The sequence below is a fragment of the Bison bison genome, unplaced genomic scaffold (assembly GCF_000754665.1).
Source record: "Bison bison bison isolate TAMUID 2011002044 unplaced genomic scaffold, Bison_UMD1.0 scf7180017864134, whole genome shotgun sequence".
NCBI classification, from domain to species: domain Eukaryota; kingdom Metazoa; phylum Chordata; class Mammalia; order Artiodactyla; family Bovidae; genus Bison; species Bison bison.
Genome location: NW_011494706.1, coordinates 7,045,787 through 7,059,875, shown reverse-complemented (window position 1 = coordinate 7,059,875; position 14,089 = coordinate 7,045,787). Strand labels below are relative to the sequence as shown.

Sequence of the window (14,089 nt, the reverse complement as noted above, 5' to 3'; positions counted from 1 at the left end):
ACTCAAAGGGAGCTGATAAGAACACAGCTATTTTTAAGTAAAATAGCTATTTATTCAGCTTCTTGTCATGCCAAAATGTTTTGTGCATATGCCACTATAATTAGCACACCCTCTGTAACAGGCAAAATTGTACATCAAATTATATTTCATGTTACCTGATTATATAAAAATGTAAAGTGAAAATGATTTTCAATTCTCTTTAACATTACTAGTAAACAGTTCAGCAGGAGATATGAGGCACAAAATCTTAGTAAAATGTGACACAGGAAAAGCAATAATGTAATTCTCACTTAAATTTAACTTGTCATAATCTGTTGTGAATATACAAAGACAAACTTTTAAAACGTTATATTTACTAAGATTCTGGCAAGAGTTTTATGTAACAAGACACAGCATACCAGGCCTGCCACTCAACTTATTTATGGTAAGTCTCAGCTTCAATATGAAGCTGTTAAAAAAAAAAAAAATCAAAAACCTGCTTTTTACATGCTAAATAGCTTGGCAAGTATGCTGTTAAACTCAGTAAGGAATTTAAGATAGCAAGAATAAGAAGTTAATAAAAAGCTAAACGTTACAGCCTAAACAAAATTCATACAAAAAATAAAAGAACTATCACTGGTTACATAAAATTTTCCTGACTGGTGAAAACTTAACAGTATAAAACATGCATTTTAGAATCTTTAGCTATCAAGTTCAAAAAGTACCAGTGTCTATCTGAAATGATTTCTTTTCAAAGCCAAAGTGTAGTCAAAATTAGTTCAAATGTTATAACACATTCTAATGCTAAAAAACATTCAGTATTATCGAAGTGGAGGTAAATCCCAGAGCTTTTGGGGCATTCTCATGCTGCAAAAGGCTATTTCTCTGGTTCACTCAAAGTAGCATGGGACAGAGTCCAAGGATGTGACTAAGCTCAGTAAAGGGCAAGACTGCCATACCTGGCTCTGACCTCCCCATGAAGCATGGCTACTGTGTCCACAAAAATAAGATGTGTGAGGATAAAGGCACGCTATTCTGCTAGCTAAAGTGATAGCAAACCACCCCCCACCCCTAAAAGCTCCTTCCCCAGGTAAATAAAAAGGGGAAAAATTTAAAATACACTTATCTACAAGAGTAAGGATATTGAAATATCAACGTAATCCCTACTTCAAAAAAGGTTAACTAGAGTCATCTGGTCATCTCTGATTACATCTTAATGATGTGTAACAGATTCAGTTTTTGTTGATTTATCATTAGATACTTCTAGTCAAAATATTAACTTTATTCCCAAATATCTTAAACCACTAGTATGACTGCAGTGTATTACCTCCCAGAGTTACTGGAAGAGGGAAAAAAACAGATGTTCAAGCAGCAGGCAACAGTTATGGCCCTTCACACAGTGGCATCTGAGTGGCTACTGACAGTCCAGGAATAATTTAAAAACAAGATAATTCATGCATTTTAGTAAATATGTCATAATTTTCACAGTTGAAATTTCCTTAGACATTGCACTTTCTTTATAAGTGAATCCTGCTTCTTCTTAATGTTATGGTGAGTCAGGACTTGAACTAGCAGCCTTCTTTTTCTTCTTCTTACTGTGTTTCTTATGCTTCTTTTTCTTTTTTGTTTTTTCCTGAAAAGATAGTTCCGTGTTAGATATAGCTACATGAAAACCTGCAAATTAAAAACAACTTCACTATGATACTAAGTTACTACGCAGTCATTTCAAACAATCCACACAAACAAGTAAGTTACTCAAAACATTTCTCAAAAAGTCTCAATAATACTGTATTGAGAGGAAAGAAAGTACTTGTCAATTTTCAAAGGATAAGGAAAAACTCTATGTCAGTAGCACATTAATGTAGCTTCTAACAACATTTCCTATAGGAAATAAATTCAATTGAATTATGGTATCAACTGCTATACTTTCTGTTATCTAATTTTTAAAGCTGTAATAATTATAGTTACTGCAAAGGAAATGTCACATCGCAGTAAAACAATTGTAAAATGGTAGCATTCAAAGGAAAAATACACTAAACCTATTTTTAAGTAAAAAGGAACAGATATTATGTACTGCTTAGGCTGGTAGGACTACTTCATTAACTTAACAACTAACTGGTACAAAATACTGATGCAAAGTTGAAAAGTCTATTTAGCACTTGATTTTTAGAGGAAAAGGCCATTGTAAAAGTAGTCATATTGTGACTAGACAAAGGAGGCTAAAACTTTGCTACACCCTGACTTTCTGATGTTAAAGAGAAAGGCAGACCTTTTAGAAACAGGTATGTGGAAATAGGGTATCAAGTAATACACTAGTGTTGATATTCAGCAGAAGAAAGTAAAAAGGGAAGAAGCACACAGAGGTGGCAAAAGCAAAGCTTCCAGTCCATCTCCTAATCTAGGAGAACTTTCCACCCCTTGCTCCCAATAAGGCCTTTTACCTACTTTGTGGCTCTTAAAACAACTTCCATTGTTCTTATTACAAGTCCAAGTATACAAGGACTGTTACAGAGTCCAAATCTTATATTTGGACTTCTGAAGGTAAGTTTTGGGTACAGATTACTTTTTCATAAAAGGACTGTTGGCCACTCTGTTCCTAAAAACACTTTTCTTCTTGGCTTCCAGGACACCTCATTGCTGCTTTTCTTCTATCACAAAGACCTCAGTTCCTTTGCTGGTTCCTCCTCTGCTCAACCTTTGTGGGCTTCCTTCTTTTCCACATGCTTTCCCAGTCACAGGCTTTAAATACCACTTACAAACCAATCTTTATATCCAGTCCTAGGCTCTGAAGACTGCAAGCGCCTCATTAATAGCTCTACCACACATATTTAAAACTACCATTAAAAATGCCTAATTTTTCTCTCAAGATTCTTTCTCAACCATTTTAGTAAATGGCACCACTAATTAATTCGTCATTTTAGTTAAGCCGAACAATCTAAGCTTCTTTGACTCTACTCTTTTAACTCCACTCTCCACCCTGAGGCACCAAGCAAGTCCTACCACCTAAGCCCAAAACATACCTCAAATCTACCAGGCCGGGCCATCCCCACCACTACCACTGCAATACAGATAACAGCATTTCTCGTTTATGTCTACTCATCGCCTCCATTTTACAAAGCTGAGGTTGACTCAGGCCACCTGTTTGCTTTGATAAAAGCCCGGTGTGCTCTGTCTCAGGGCCTCGGCTTCCTTTCCAACCTCACCGCGCACTCTTCCTCTTTGTCTTCCATGGAGGAGCGAAGCCTACTTTTTTTCATTTCTTCCAGTGTACCAAGCTCACTCCCACCACAGGTCCTGAGCTCTTCTCTTTGTCTTGGACAGTCTTCCTTTCATCTACTGGTTGGCTCTTTTTTGTGAATCAGAGTTCAGCTGAATTTTTACTTCTTAAAGAGGCCTTCCCTCCCTCAGCCTCTCATTTATCACCCTCTTATCTATCTTGAACTTCATTATAACAGCTATACCAAGACAGAACCGTGCCTGCATAGAGAAGCTTAATAAATACATGGAACTAAATGTATCAAACAGTGAAGTATGCAATACAAATTACAATTATCCCAAATTAATTAACTTTATGTCTTAATAATCTAACCAAAGATGAAAGCAGTCTTTACCCAAATTATTTTCCCACTCAGGAAAAAAGTCTCTTAAATGTTTCCTTGATCTCGGAGCATATAAAACGTTATGAATCATACATTATCAGGTGAACCTTCTTTCCAGAGGACTTTCATTTTAAGAGCTAAAGACATTTTGAGGAGAGGGTAGTTACTTTCAAACCTACAAATGATGCTGTTCATGTTTCTTTTACTTCTCCCTAAGAAAATGCCTTCAAAGGCCACAGCCCATACTTATGTGAGTGCTCCTAAATTAGTCTGGTGGTATGACCTCCATTTCTCTTTGGTAATTTGTTATACACTTTCTCTAGGCTGGTTTGCTTCTCACTGGATACCAAGTCTGTTTTCCTTATTCTCTTCTTCCACCTTCTCAACCTGCACAGCAGTAGAGCTGGCTTTAGAAATGACAAGAGTTATCTTTATTTATGAATCATTTATGATGTCACATTCCTGCTTATTTTGCACTGAAGCTTGTGCTTCAGGAGCTTTTTTCTGTTAGTATCAGGTTTGGTAGCTCTGGGAATAACTACTCTCGAAGATGGAGGGAAATCACCATACTTTAGTTTCATGTTTCCTAGTATCGTTTGTTTAAGGAAGTCAAACAAAAGTTTAAGCTTACAGTTTTAACAGTGAAATACTGAAATGCTACCAGGATATGCTTCCTTTTATTCTAAGCGAACTTAACTTTCTCCAACTCATTAAGTGAAGCTGCTGAACACCACACCTTTCTCAATAAATATTTAGTTCTAGTAAATGCAATCACGCTTTATCATGAGGTTTATATTAAACAAAACAGCTATACTGTTATCACGTAAAAACATAAGTGATACTTGCTGTTGTTTTTTCTCGTTCTTCACTGCTTTTCTTCTTTTTTGCTCGTACCTACAGAATTACAATTTTTGTGGAGCAAAGTTAAATATGTAACTTATACCCAAGGCATTTTTTTTTCATTCACTAATATAACTTGCATTTTTAGAATTTTTATGTAAAAAACATTTTTTTGACAATGAAATAACATTTTAAGTTGCTTTGTTGTTCCTTAAACCTATGTTAAATCACAGGGAGGATTCAATGAAAAACCTTTCAAGGAAAGTGAAAGGGTTAGTCGCTCAGTCGTGTTTGATTCTTTGCGACCCCATGGACTGTAGTTCACCAGGCACCTCTGTCCATGGGATTCTCCAAGCAAGAATACTGGAGTGGGTTGCCATTCCCTTCTCCAGGGGATCTTCCTAACCCAGGAATTGAACCTGGGTCTCCAGCATTGCAGACAGATTCTTTACCACTGAGCCACTCTTTCAGCACCTAAAAACAGCAGTAGAGGTACAGCAGATAAAAAATTTGAGCTGAAAGAAAACAGACTAAGCTCTGAATCCTACTTCTGCTATGTATTACTCTCATTGTAGCCTCTTGGTGAAATGTAGGTAAAAACCACCCTCAAGGCAGCGGGCTGGAATATGGTAGGTGTTTTTCTTACCTATGGTGTTGGTAATAAATAGTAGCTTTATATGTGTATATACATGTATAAAAAAATATATATAGTATACTTGGTATCAATGAACTGATTAAAATCTTTTTAAGTAACAATTATTAACCCAATAATGTTTTATTTAAATATTTTAAAGTGTGATACACTGGATTTACATTATATTCAAGGTGCTAAAGCTGATGTGTATTAATGTTAAATCCAAGTATAACATTTTATATTAAGAAATACATAATTAATACAACATATTATAATACTGAAGGGCAGAAATTGCCAAAATGTTGAATTGTTTGGTTTATCTGCTAGGTTACTATATGTCAAATATATGAAAAGTAACTAACAATAGAACAAACAAACTAAAACAGACTAAAGGAATAGAACAAATAAACATGAGAGACTATTAGCTTTCAACAGGGGTGGAAGTTCTCTCGTGAAAACACTTAGAAAATAAAAATATTGTTTCTGGTGGTATTCTTGTCATCACAATGACTGAGTGGGGAGGGCCAGGTTAATACAGGGGCGGGCTGTCATGCAATAGGATAGCCCTGACATAAATTTATAATAGCTTGCTTGACATTCATATAATGGACCCAATTATAAAAAGTAAAAAATCCTAAAAGATATTGTTGTTTAAGTTCTGCACTCAATATGCCAACAAATTTGGAAAACTCAGCAGCAGCTTTGGGACTGGAAAAGGTCAGTTTTCATTCCAATCCCAAAGAGGGCAATGCCAAAGAATGCTCAAACTACCGCAAAATTGTGCTTATTTCACATGCTAGTAGGGTTATGCTCAAAATCCTTCAAGCTAGGCTTCAGTAGTATGTGAACAGAGAACTTCCAGATAGACAAGCTGGATTTAGAAAAGGCAGAGGAACCACATATCAAATTGCCAACATCCACCGGAACACAGAAAAAGAAAGGGAATTCCAGAAAAAAATCTGCTTCTGCTTCATTGACTACACTAAAGCCTTTGACTGTGCAGATCACAGCAAACTGTGCAAAATTCTAAGAGACAGCAATACCAGACCTGGTATTGCTGAGAAACCTGTATGCAGGACAAGAAGCAACGGTTAGAACCGAACATCGAACAACGAACTGGTTCAAAATTGGGAAAGGAGTACGTTAAGAGTGTATGTACACTGTCACCCTATTTATTTAACTTATATGCAGAGTACATCATGCTTGAAATGCCAGGCTGGATGAATCACAAGCTGAAATCAATATTGCTGAGAGAAGTATCAACAACCTCATGTGCAGATAACACCACCCTAATGGCAAAAAGCAAAGAGGAACTAAAGAGCCTCTTGATGACAGTGAAAGAAGAGAGTGAAAAAGCTGGCTTAAAACTCACCATTCAAAGAACTAAAGCCATGGCCTCCAGTCTCATTACTTCATGGCAAATACATGGGGAAAAATGGTGACCGCAACCACAAGATTAAAAGATGCTTGCCCCTCGGAAGGAAAGCAACGACACACCTAGACAGCGTGTTAAAAAGCAGAGACATTACTTTGCCAACAAGGTCCATATAGTCAAAGCTATGGTTTTTCCAGTAGTCATATATATGGATGTGAGTTGGACCATAATGAAGGCTGAGCGCCTAAGAATTGATGCTTTCAAACTGTGGTGCTGGAGAAGACTTTTGAGAGTTCCTTGGACAGCAAGAAGATCAAACTAGTCAATCCACAAGGAAATCAACCCTGAGTATTCATTGAAGGACTGATGCTGAAGCTGAATTTGGCCACCTGATGTGAAGAGCCGACTCACTGGAAAAGATCCTGATGCTCGGGAAGATTGAGGGCAGGAGCAAAGGGGATGACAGAGGATGAAATGGTTGGATGTCATCATTGACTCAATGGACAAGAGCATGAGCAAACTTCAGGAGATAGTGAAGGAAGATTGGTGTGCTGCAGTCCATGGGGTCGCAGAGTGGGACATGACTGAGTGACTGAACAAGTTTATTAAAATATGAACACAAGTATTTTGTACTGGGTTTTAACATACAGTTGGCCCTCCATATTCACAGGTCCAGCACCCATGGATTCAATCAACCACAGATCAAAAATATTTGGGAAGGGGATTCCCTGGTGGCTCAGTGGTAAAGAATCCACCTGCAATACCAGAGATGAGGGTTCAATCCCTGCATCGGGGAAGATCCCACATGCTGCGGATCAACTGTGCCCATGTGTCACATCTCCTGAGCCTATGCTCTAGGGCCTGGGAGCCCCAACTACTGAGCCCACGTGCCACAACTACTGAAGCCCTCGCACCCTAGGGCCCATGCTCCACAGGAGAAGCTGCTGCAGTGAGAAGCTTGCATGTAGCAACTAGAGAATATCCTCTGCTCACTGCAAGGAGAGAAAAGCCCACCCAGCAACAAAGATTCAATACAGCCAGAAGTAAACAATTTTTTTTTTTTTTTGGAAAAAAAAATGGCAGAAAGTTTCAAAAAGCAAAACTTGAATTGGCCACATGCCAGCAACTATTTATACAGCATTTACATTGTATTAGGTAATTATATGTCGGAGAAGGCAATGGCACCCCACTCCAGTACTCTTGCCTGGAAAATCCCATGGACGGAGGGGCCTGGTGGGCTGCAGACCATGGGGTCGCCAAGAGTCAGACACGACTGAACAACTTCACTTTCCCTTTTCACTTTCATGCACTGGAGAAGGAAATGGCAACCCACTCCAGTGTTCTTGCCTGGAGAATTCCAGGGACGGGGGAGCCTGGTGGGCTGCCCTCTATGGGGTCGCAGAGAGTCGGACACGAATGAAGTGACTTAGCAGCAGCAGCAGGTATTATGTGTACTCTACAGATAACTTAAAAGTATATGGGAGGATGTGCATAGGTTATACACAAGTATTTACTATGCCATTTTATGTAAGAGACAACACCTGTGGATTTTTATATCCACTGGGGTCCTGGAACCAACTCCCTGCAGACAGGGAAGAATGACAGGATAGTAAATGTCCTACAAGAGCGATATCATGTAAATGGAGGGAAGACTGTATTTTGTTTCATTCGGAGGTTTACTGGGAATTATCTACCATTTTCGAAAATGTCACCGACGACAATGCTATTGTATGGCTTTTTAAGGGCGTAGGTCAATTTGCCTGCTATAGCCTGAATTTTGCTGCAGCTCAATATTTTAAGTCTTCTAGTGTTATTATGCTCAAATACTTATATACCGAAATAAAATTTTATAAAATTATATATTATTTTTTCTATTCATTTTTATTTCTTTAAGGGATACTATCAATAATATAAAAATGTGTACAGGTAAGCTATACTACCTACAAATTTCATTAAACGAACAGTGTGAAATATTGCTACATAAATTGCTATAAAATTGCTACAGGTTTTATTTTTCAAATGAGGAATGCAAGTCTAAGCAGAGGACTACATCAAAGATGATAACTTAGAAACCTAAAATGAACCAAGAAAGGACTCTAACTCCAATAGAGTACAAAATCTAAGATATGGATATTATAGCTGAAAAGGATGGTCTAGATTACCTAATCGTAGTCCCTCATTTTATGGACAGGAAAACTGAGGTCCTGTCAACATTTCTGCTTTACCTTATAATCTTTCTGCTTCCTAAAGAGCAGCTCAAAACCAAAACAAGGGAATGCTGGGTTTTAATGTGCTACATACTATACAGTATTTTTCATGTCATCAAAATGGTAGTAAAATTTAAAGAAAATATTAGTAGAGTAAAAATAAAAGTTCTCAGATTGGAAAGGTATGTGGGAATATAATTATCAAAATAAAAATTGTATTTCTATCTTCTGTAAAAATACAGAATTTCTTCTTAAATGGCATTTCTTTAACATGTTAGAAAAGTGAGTCAAATACTTATGAAAAATTATTTTTTAATAATTCACATTTATTAAGTCAAATAACTAGATATTTTAAGGTAAAGAAAATGGATTTAATTATATACTTACCTCCTCAGTATACTCTGATTCTGACTCTGACTCAGATGATAATGGTTTATCTTCTGGATACATCTTTCTTTTTTTGCTGAGCCCTTTAATGTCCTATGAAAAATAAATGCATGTATGCTGACTCAGATGTAATAGTATGCCGCAAGAATTTTACGTTTCGAAGTTCTACTTAAAAATTTTTCCTATTATCACAAAAACTACCCATTTTCATTTTAGAACTGTCTAAAATTGGTGACAATTATCAGGAATCAGTTTCTAATTTCAATAAAAGTTACTTTTATTAAGTAACTTGAAAAGAAATAACTATACATCGACTTAGATGTAATATCCTCTTTATTTTCTCTAATTAAACATGATAGAATCTTAAAGAGTTAATGAAAACATAGTATAAGATTTGGGTCCTCTGCATTCTAACTCTTTTGTTTCAATCCAGGGTTGGATCAGACAGGCCTAGTGCTATAGAAAAGAATCTAAAACGATCACTGCATTTTAATGCATTTAAAGTGTTAAATTCACATTAAAAAACAAAACAAAACAAAAAACCCAAACTTAATCCCTAAGCATTTCATGATGAGAAAATGTATAACTCGGGGGAAGAAAAGGAGAATAAGACTGGGAGAAGGGAGAAGTACTCTGAAAACATCTGAAGCAAAACGACAAAACATGAAGATGTATTCAAGCTGCATTCTGGATATGCCAGTTGTCATTTTATATTTTCTATATACTTTGTATGTATGAAGTAGTTCATAACAAAAACAAAACCACATTAAGGAAAAAATGCTTACCACCTAATCTTACACAGAAAAAAATGACCATTTTTTCTATAGCATGAACCCAATTTTGAAGATGTAAACAAGAAAATAAACTAAAAGTGATGATACACGTTAGATTACATGTGATTTGTTTCTGTAAACAGCTTTATTATTTTGGTAGAAATAATTCATTATAAGAAAATGCACCCAAATCCCACAACAGGGATTTTGGAAAACATCTATGTGTGTACGTATGCCTGTACATAAATACCTGTTTATGTAACCCACTCTTCTCACCCAACAGTATCTTTCCATGCCAAATACACTATCATTTGTGGCCACTTTTGATATACATTGAAAATACGTATCACTTAGAGTATATCCCACAATCTACTTAACCCATCTCCTTCTGGAGGGCAGTCATATAGGTTTTTGCTATTAAAGCTGAAACAGAGTAAAGGGTATGTGAGGGCAAAATCTTTATCTAACAATAAAGACTAAATCAAAAACCAAAGTAGCCTTCATCCAAATGATTGTCTCCCTTTCCCACAATCCTCAAAATTGTGAAAAAGAATGGAAATACAAATTGTGGTGCATTAAAATAATGGAATATTAGAAGCAGAAGAAACAAACTTGAGAGTATCAAGAAGGATAAATGTCAACAGCAATGTTGTGTGAAAAAAAGGAAGTTTCAGAAGAAAACACAATGATACCATTTTGAAAATATGTGTGAACACACACTTATATAAAGGTGGATGGGAAGGATACACAGTAATTTCAAAAACAGCTGCCTATAGTGAAGGAGAATGTGACAGAGACTTCTGCCAATAAAACAAGACATGACAAAATTTAAACCATTTGTTAATTCTGCTGGGTACGTATATGTGTTATTTATTATATGTGTATGTATTGCTCTTTATTTTGCATATTTTAAAGTACTTCAAAATCATACTGCAGATGTTTTATTAGTTATTTCATGTTTGTAAACTGCCAGTTTTCAGTTTTACATTTTTTTTAAACACGGGAAAATAACCGCTTATTATTTTGTAATGGTTTTGAAAACCAGGAATTTCTGTTGAAATTATATCACACCCTATTGGAACTATGAAAATAATCACAGTTTCCTTCCTTTGAGCAGTTAATATGGCTGCTGCTGCTAAGTCACTTCAGTCGTGTCCAACTCTGTGCAACCCCACAGACAGCAGCCCACCAGGCTTCCCCGTCCCTGGGATTCTCCAGGCAAGAACACTGGAGTGGGTTGCCATTTCCTTCTCCAATGCATGAAAGCGAAAAGTGAAAGAGAAGTCGCTCAGTCGTGAACAACTCTTAGCGACCCCATGGACTGCAGCCTACCAGGTCCTCCGTCCATGGGATTCTCCAGGCAAGAGTACTGGAGTGGGGTGCCAATGCCTTCTCCAGTTAATATGGTGAGTTATATTAATAAATTCTAAATGCTTGAATCCTTGGAATTAACGAAACCAACTTTGTCAATATGGTTTCTTTTTTAGTGTATTTATTTGCAAACTGGGAAAAAAAAAAAGAAAGAAAGAAACCTCTTCTCCATATATACCCAAAAGAAAACATTATAGACTAAGGGAAAGAAGCCAGTCACAAAAGGTCATATACAGTATAACTGCTTTTATATGATATAGCCAGAACACATAAATTCATAGAGACATAAGCAGACTGGAGGCTAACACAGGATGAGGAGAGAGAAAGAAATTGAGTACTTAATGAGTATGGGTATTTTTAATGTAATTATGAAAAAGTCTTGAAACTAAAGAGCAGATCAATGCCCAGCATTGTACATAAACAAAGTATCACCAAATTATAATTTAAAGATGGTTCATAGCATATTACGTGAATTTCATCTCAATTTTTGTTGTTGTTCAGTCACTAAGTTGTGTCTGACTCTTTGCAACCCCATGAACTGCAGCACACCAGGCCTCCCTGTCCCTCGCCATCTCCCAGAATTTGCCCAACTTCATGTCCATTGGAATGATATAAAAAGACTGAATAAAACTTGGTGACACTGGTATTTAGTTTTCTTTTATTAGTAATGCTTTCTTTAGGCTTTTATTTTTAATAATCAGAAAGACTGCATATGTGCTCAGTTGCTAAGTTGTGTTCGACTCTTTGTGACACCATGGACTGTAGCCTGCCAGCCTCCTCTGTCTATGGGATTTCCCAGGTAAGAACACCGGAGTGGGTTACCATTTCCTCTCCAGGGAATCAAAAAGACTAGAAATTATAAATTAGAAACTTAGGCATAAATTTAGCATTAAGCATAGATAAGCTATAAATGAAGACAAAACATCTACTTACAGTAGAAAAAACATTTTAAAAATTATCTATGGTATACTCAATTTGAAAGAGAAATCCATGTTCTTTCATTAAAAGGACCTTCTTTAAAATGAAGTGAGGAAACAAATGGAATGTTTAAAACTTCATTATTTCAATTTTGAGATAATACATTACATCTACACAAATTCTCTGCAGGAATACTCTTCTGATCTTTTCCTTTCAATAATGAACCCAATAAGCAAAAGAAATCTCTTAAGTTAAAAAGGGAATGCTTTATTGTTGATTGCTTGAAACAATTCTTAAAGGAAATGAAGAATCTTAAATTAAAACAATGTAGGGATTTCCCTGGTGGCTCAGTGGGAAGAATACACCTGTCAGTGCGAGGGACATGGGTTCAATCCCTGGTCCGGGAACATTCCACATGCCACAGAGCAACTAAGCCCATGTACTATAATTACTGATCCTGTGCACCACAACTCCTGAAGCCCGCATGCCTGAGAGCCTATAACAAGTGAAGCAACGGCAATGAGAAGTCCATGCAGTGCAACAAAGAGTAGCTTCCACTCGCTGCAACTAGAGAAAATCCACACAAACCAATGAAGACCCAGCGCAGTTAAAAATGAATAAATAATATTAAATATATATATATAAATATAAAAAAGGCAACATAAAATATACATTACCTTTTCTTTCTCAGTTGCATCTTTTGACTTCTTTTTCTTTTTTAAACTATCCTAAACAAATATATATGTATATTAATTTTACATGTGAAAGATAGAGCATTATACCATAATGAACAAAAATATCAAAAAGGTGATTATGATTGAAAGAAATTTACTTCCAGGCAAGAATTTCTACTTTTGAAACCCTCTGAGCTAGCTATTAACCTCTCTGAGCCTTCATTATCCATCAAATGGGATAAACAAGTATCTACTTCATAGAGTTGCTGAGAGGACTGAGTTAAAAGTCAAGTGCTTAGAACTAGGCCTAATACATAGCAGGCATCCAATAAACGTTAGCTATCAGTATCATTAAACTGGCTCTTCTGCTTTAAGAACAAAACTACCATTTACTGAGTACTTTCTAGACACCAGGAATTTTATCCGAAGAAAGCTCAGTAGGTCAAGTAGATATCCGCTATAAAACCATTTAGTGGTTTTGTTCTCCTTGATCCCCAGGACAGTGCTTGTCAAACTGTAAAACACCATGTCAGAATCACAGAGACTATTTGTTAAAAATGTAGACTTCTGATCCTAATCAGCCTCACTAAATCAGACTGTGGAGATGGGGCCCAGAAATCTACATTTTTACTACAACCTGCATGTATTTCTTATGACCACTAATGTTTGAGAGTTAACTGTACCTGATAATTCTGGATAGTACAGGACAGATGAGGTATAGTACCATAAAAAGGACACTGGATCAGATATCAGAAGACAGATTCAACTTCCAATTCTAATGCTATTTGTATGAATTGAAGCAAGATGCTTTTTATCTGAACTATAAATGGTTTATGAAGATGGGAAAAACAATGTCAGCCATGTTTATCATAAAGTTACCATGAAAATTTTGAGACATGGAGACTTGTATGTCAGAGCATTTAGAGAACAATTAAATGCCCTATGGACAATATTAAGTGCATCAATTAAGTGGCACAGAGCATCTAAGTACAAAAAACAGTATCATTTCAACACTGAGAACTATTTAAGATAGTTCTATTTAAGAGAGAACTATTTAAGAACTAAAAGAAAAATCTAATTAAATGTCTGCTATACAAAACATTGCTCATTTAAATAGTTTTACCTTATTGTCTGATTCAGTTTCTGACATGGAACTTTCAGAAGATTTATGTGAACGACTCTTCTTTTTCTTTTTCCTTTTTCCTTGTCTCTTATCCTACATGAAACATAAATAATTTGCTTTGTTTTGTTGCATATATTCATTGCATTTAATTGACATCAAAACTTTATCAATGAACAAAACTTAATGAAAATATCAGCTTGTAAATGTTT

The 14,089-nt window shown here is 36.1% G+C and overlaps 1 protein-coding gene across 1 annotated transcript in view; it reads right to left on the bottom strand.

Moving 5' to 3' along the window:
- Positions 1–35: 35 nt before the first annotated feature.
- The window catches only part of FAM133B (family with sequence similarity 133, member B), a 28,803-nt gene continuing 14,749 nt past the window's right edge, over positions 36–14,089 (bottom strand). The window contains exons 7-11 of the mRNA XM_010839787.1: positions 13,881–13,973; positions 12,761–12,811; positions 9,022–9,114; positions 4,425–4,472; positions 36–1,612 (exon numbers count right to left, since the gene is read on the bottom strand). Of these exons, the coding sequence (XP_010838089.1) occupies positions 1,526–1,612; positions 4,425–4,472; positions 9,022–9,114; positions 12,761–12,811; positions 13,881–13,973 (372 nt within the window). The 3' untranslated portion in view covers positions 36–1,525. The remainder of the gene's footprint in view (positions 1,613–4,424; positions 4,473–9,021; positions 9,115–12,760; positions 12,812–13,880; positions 13,974–14,089) is intronic.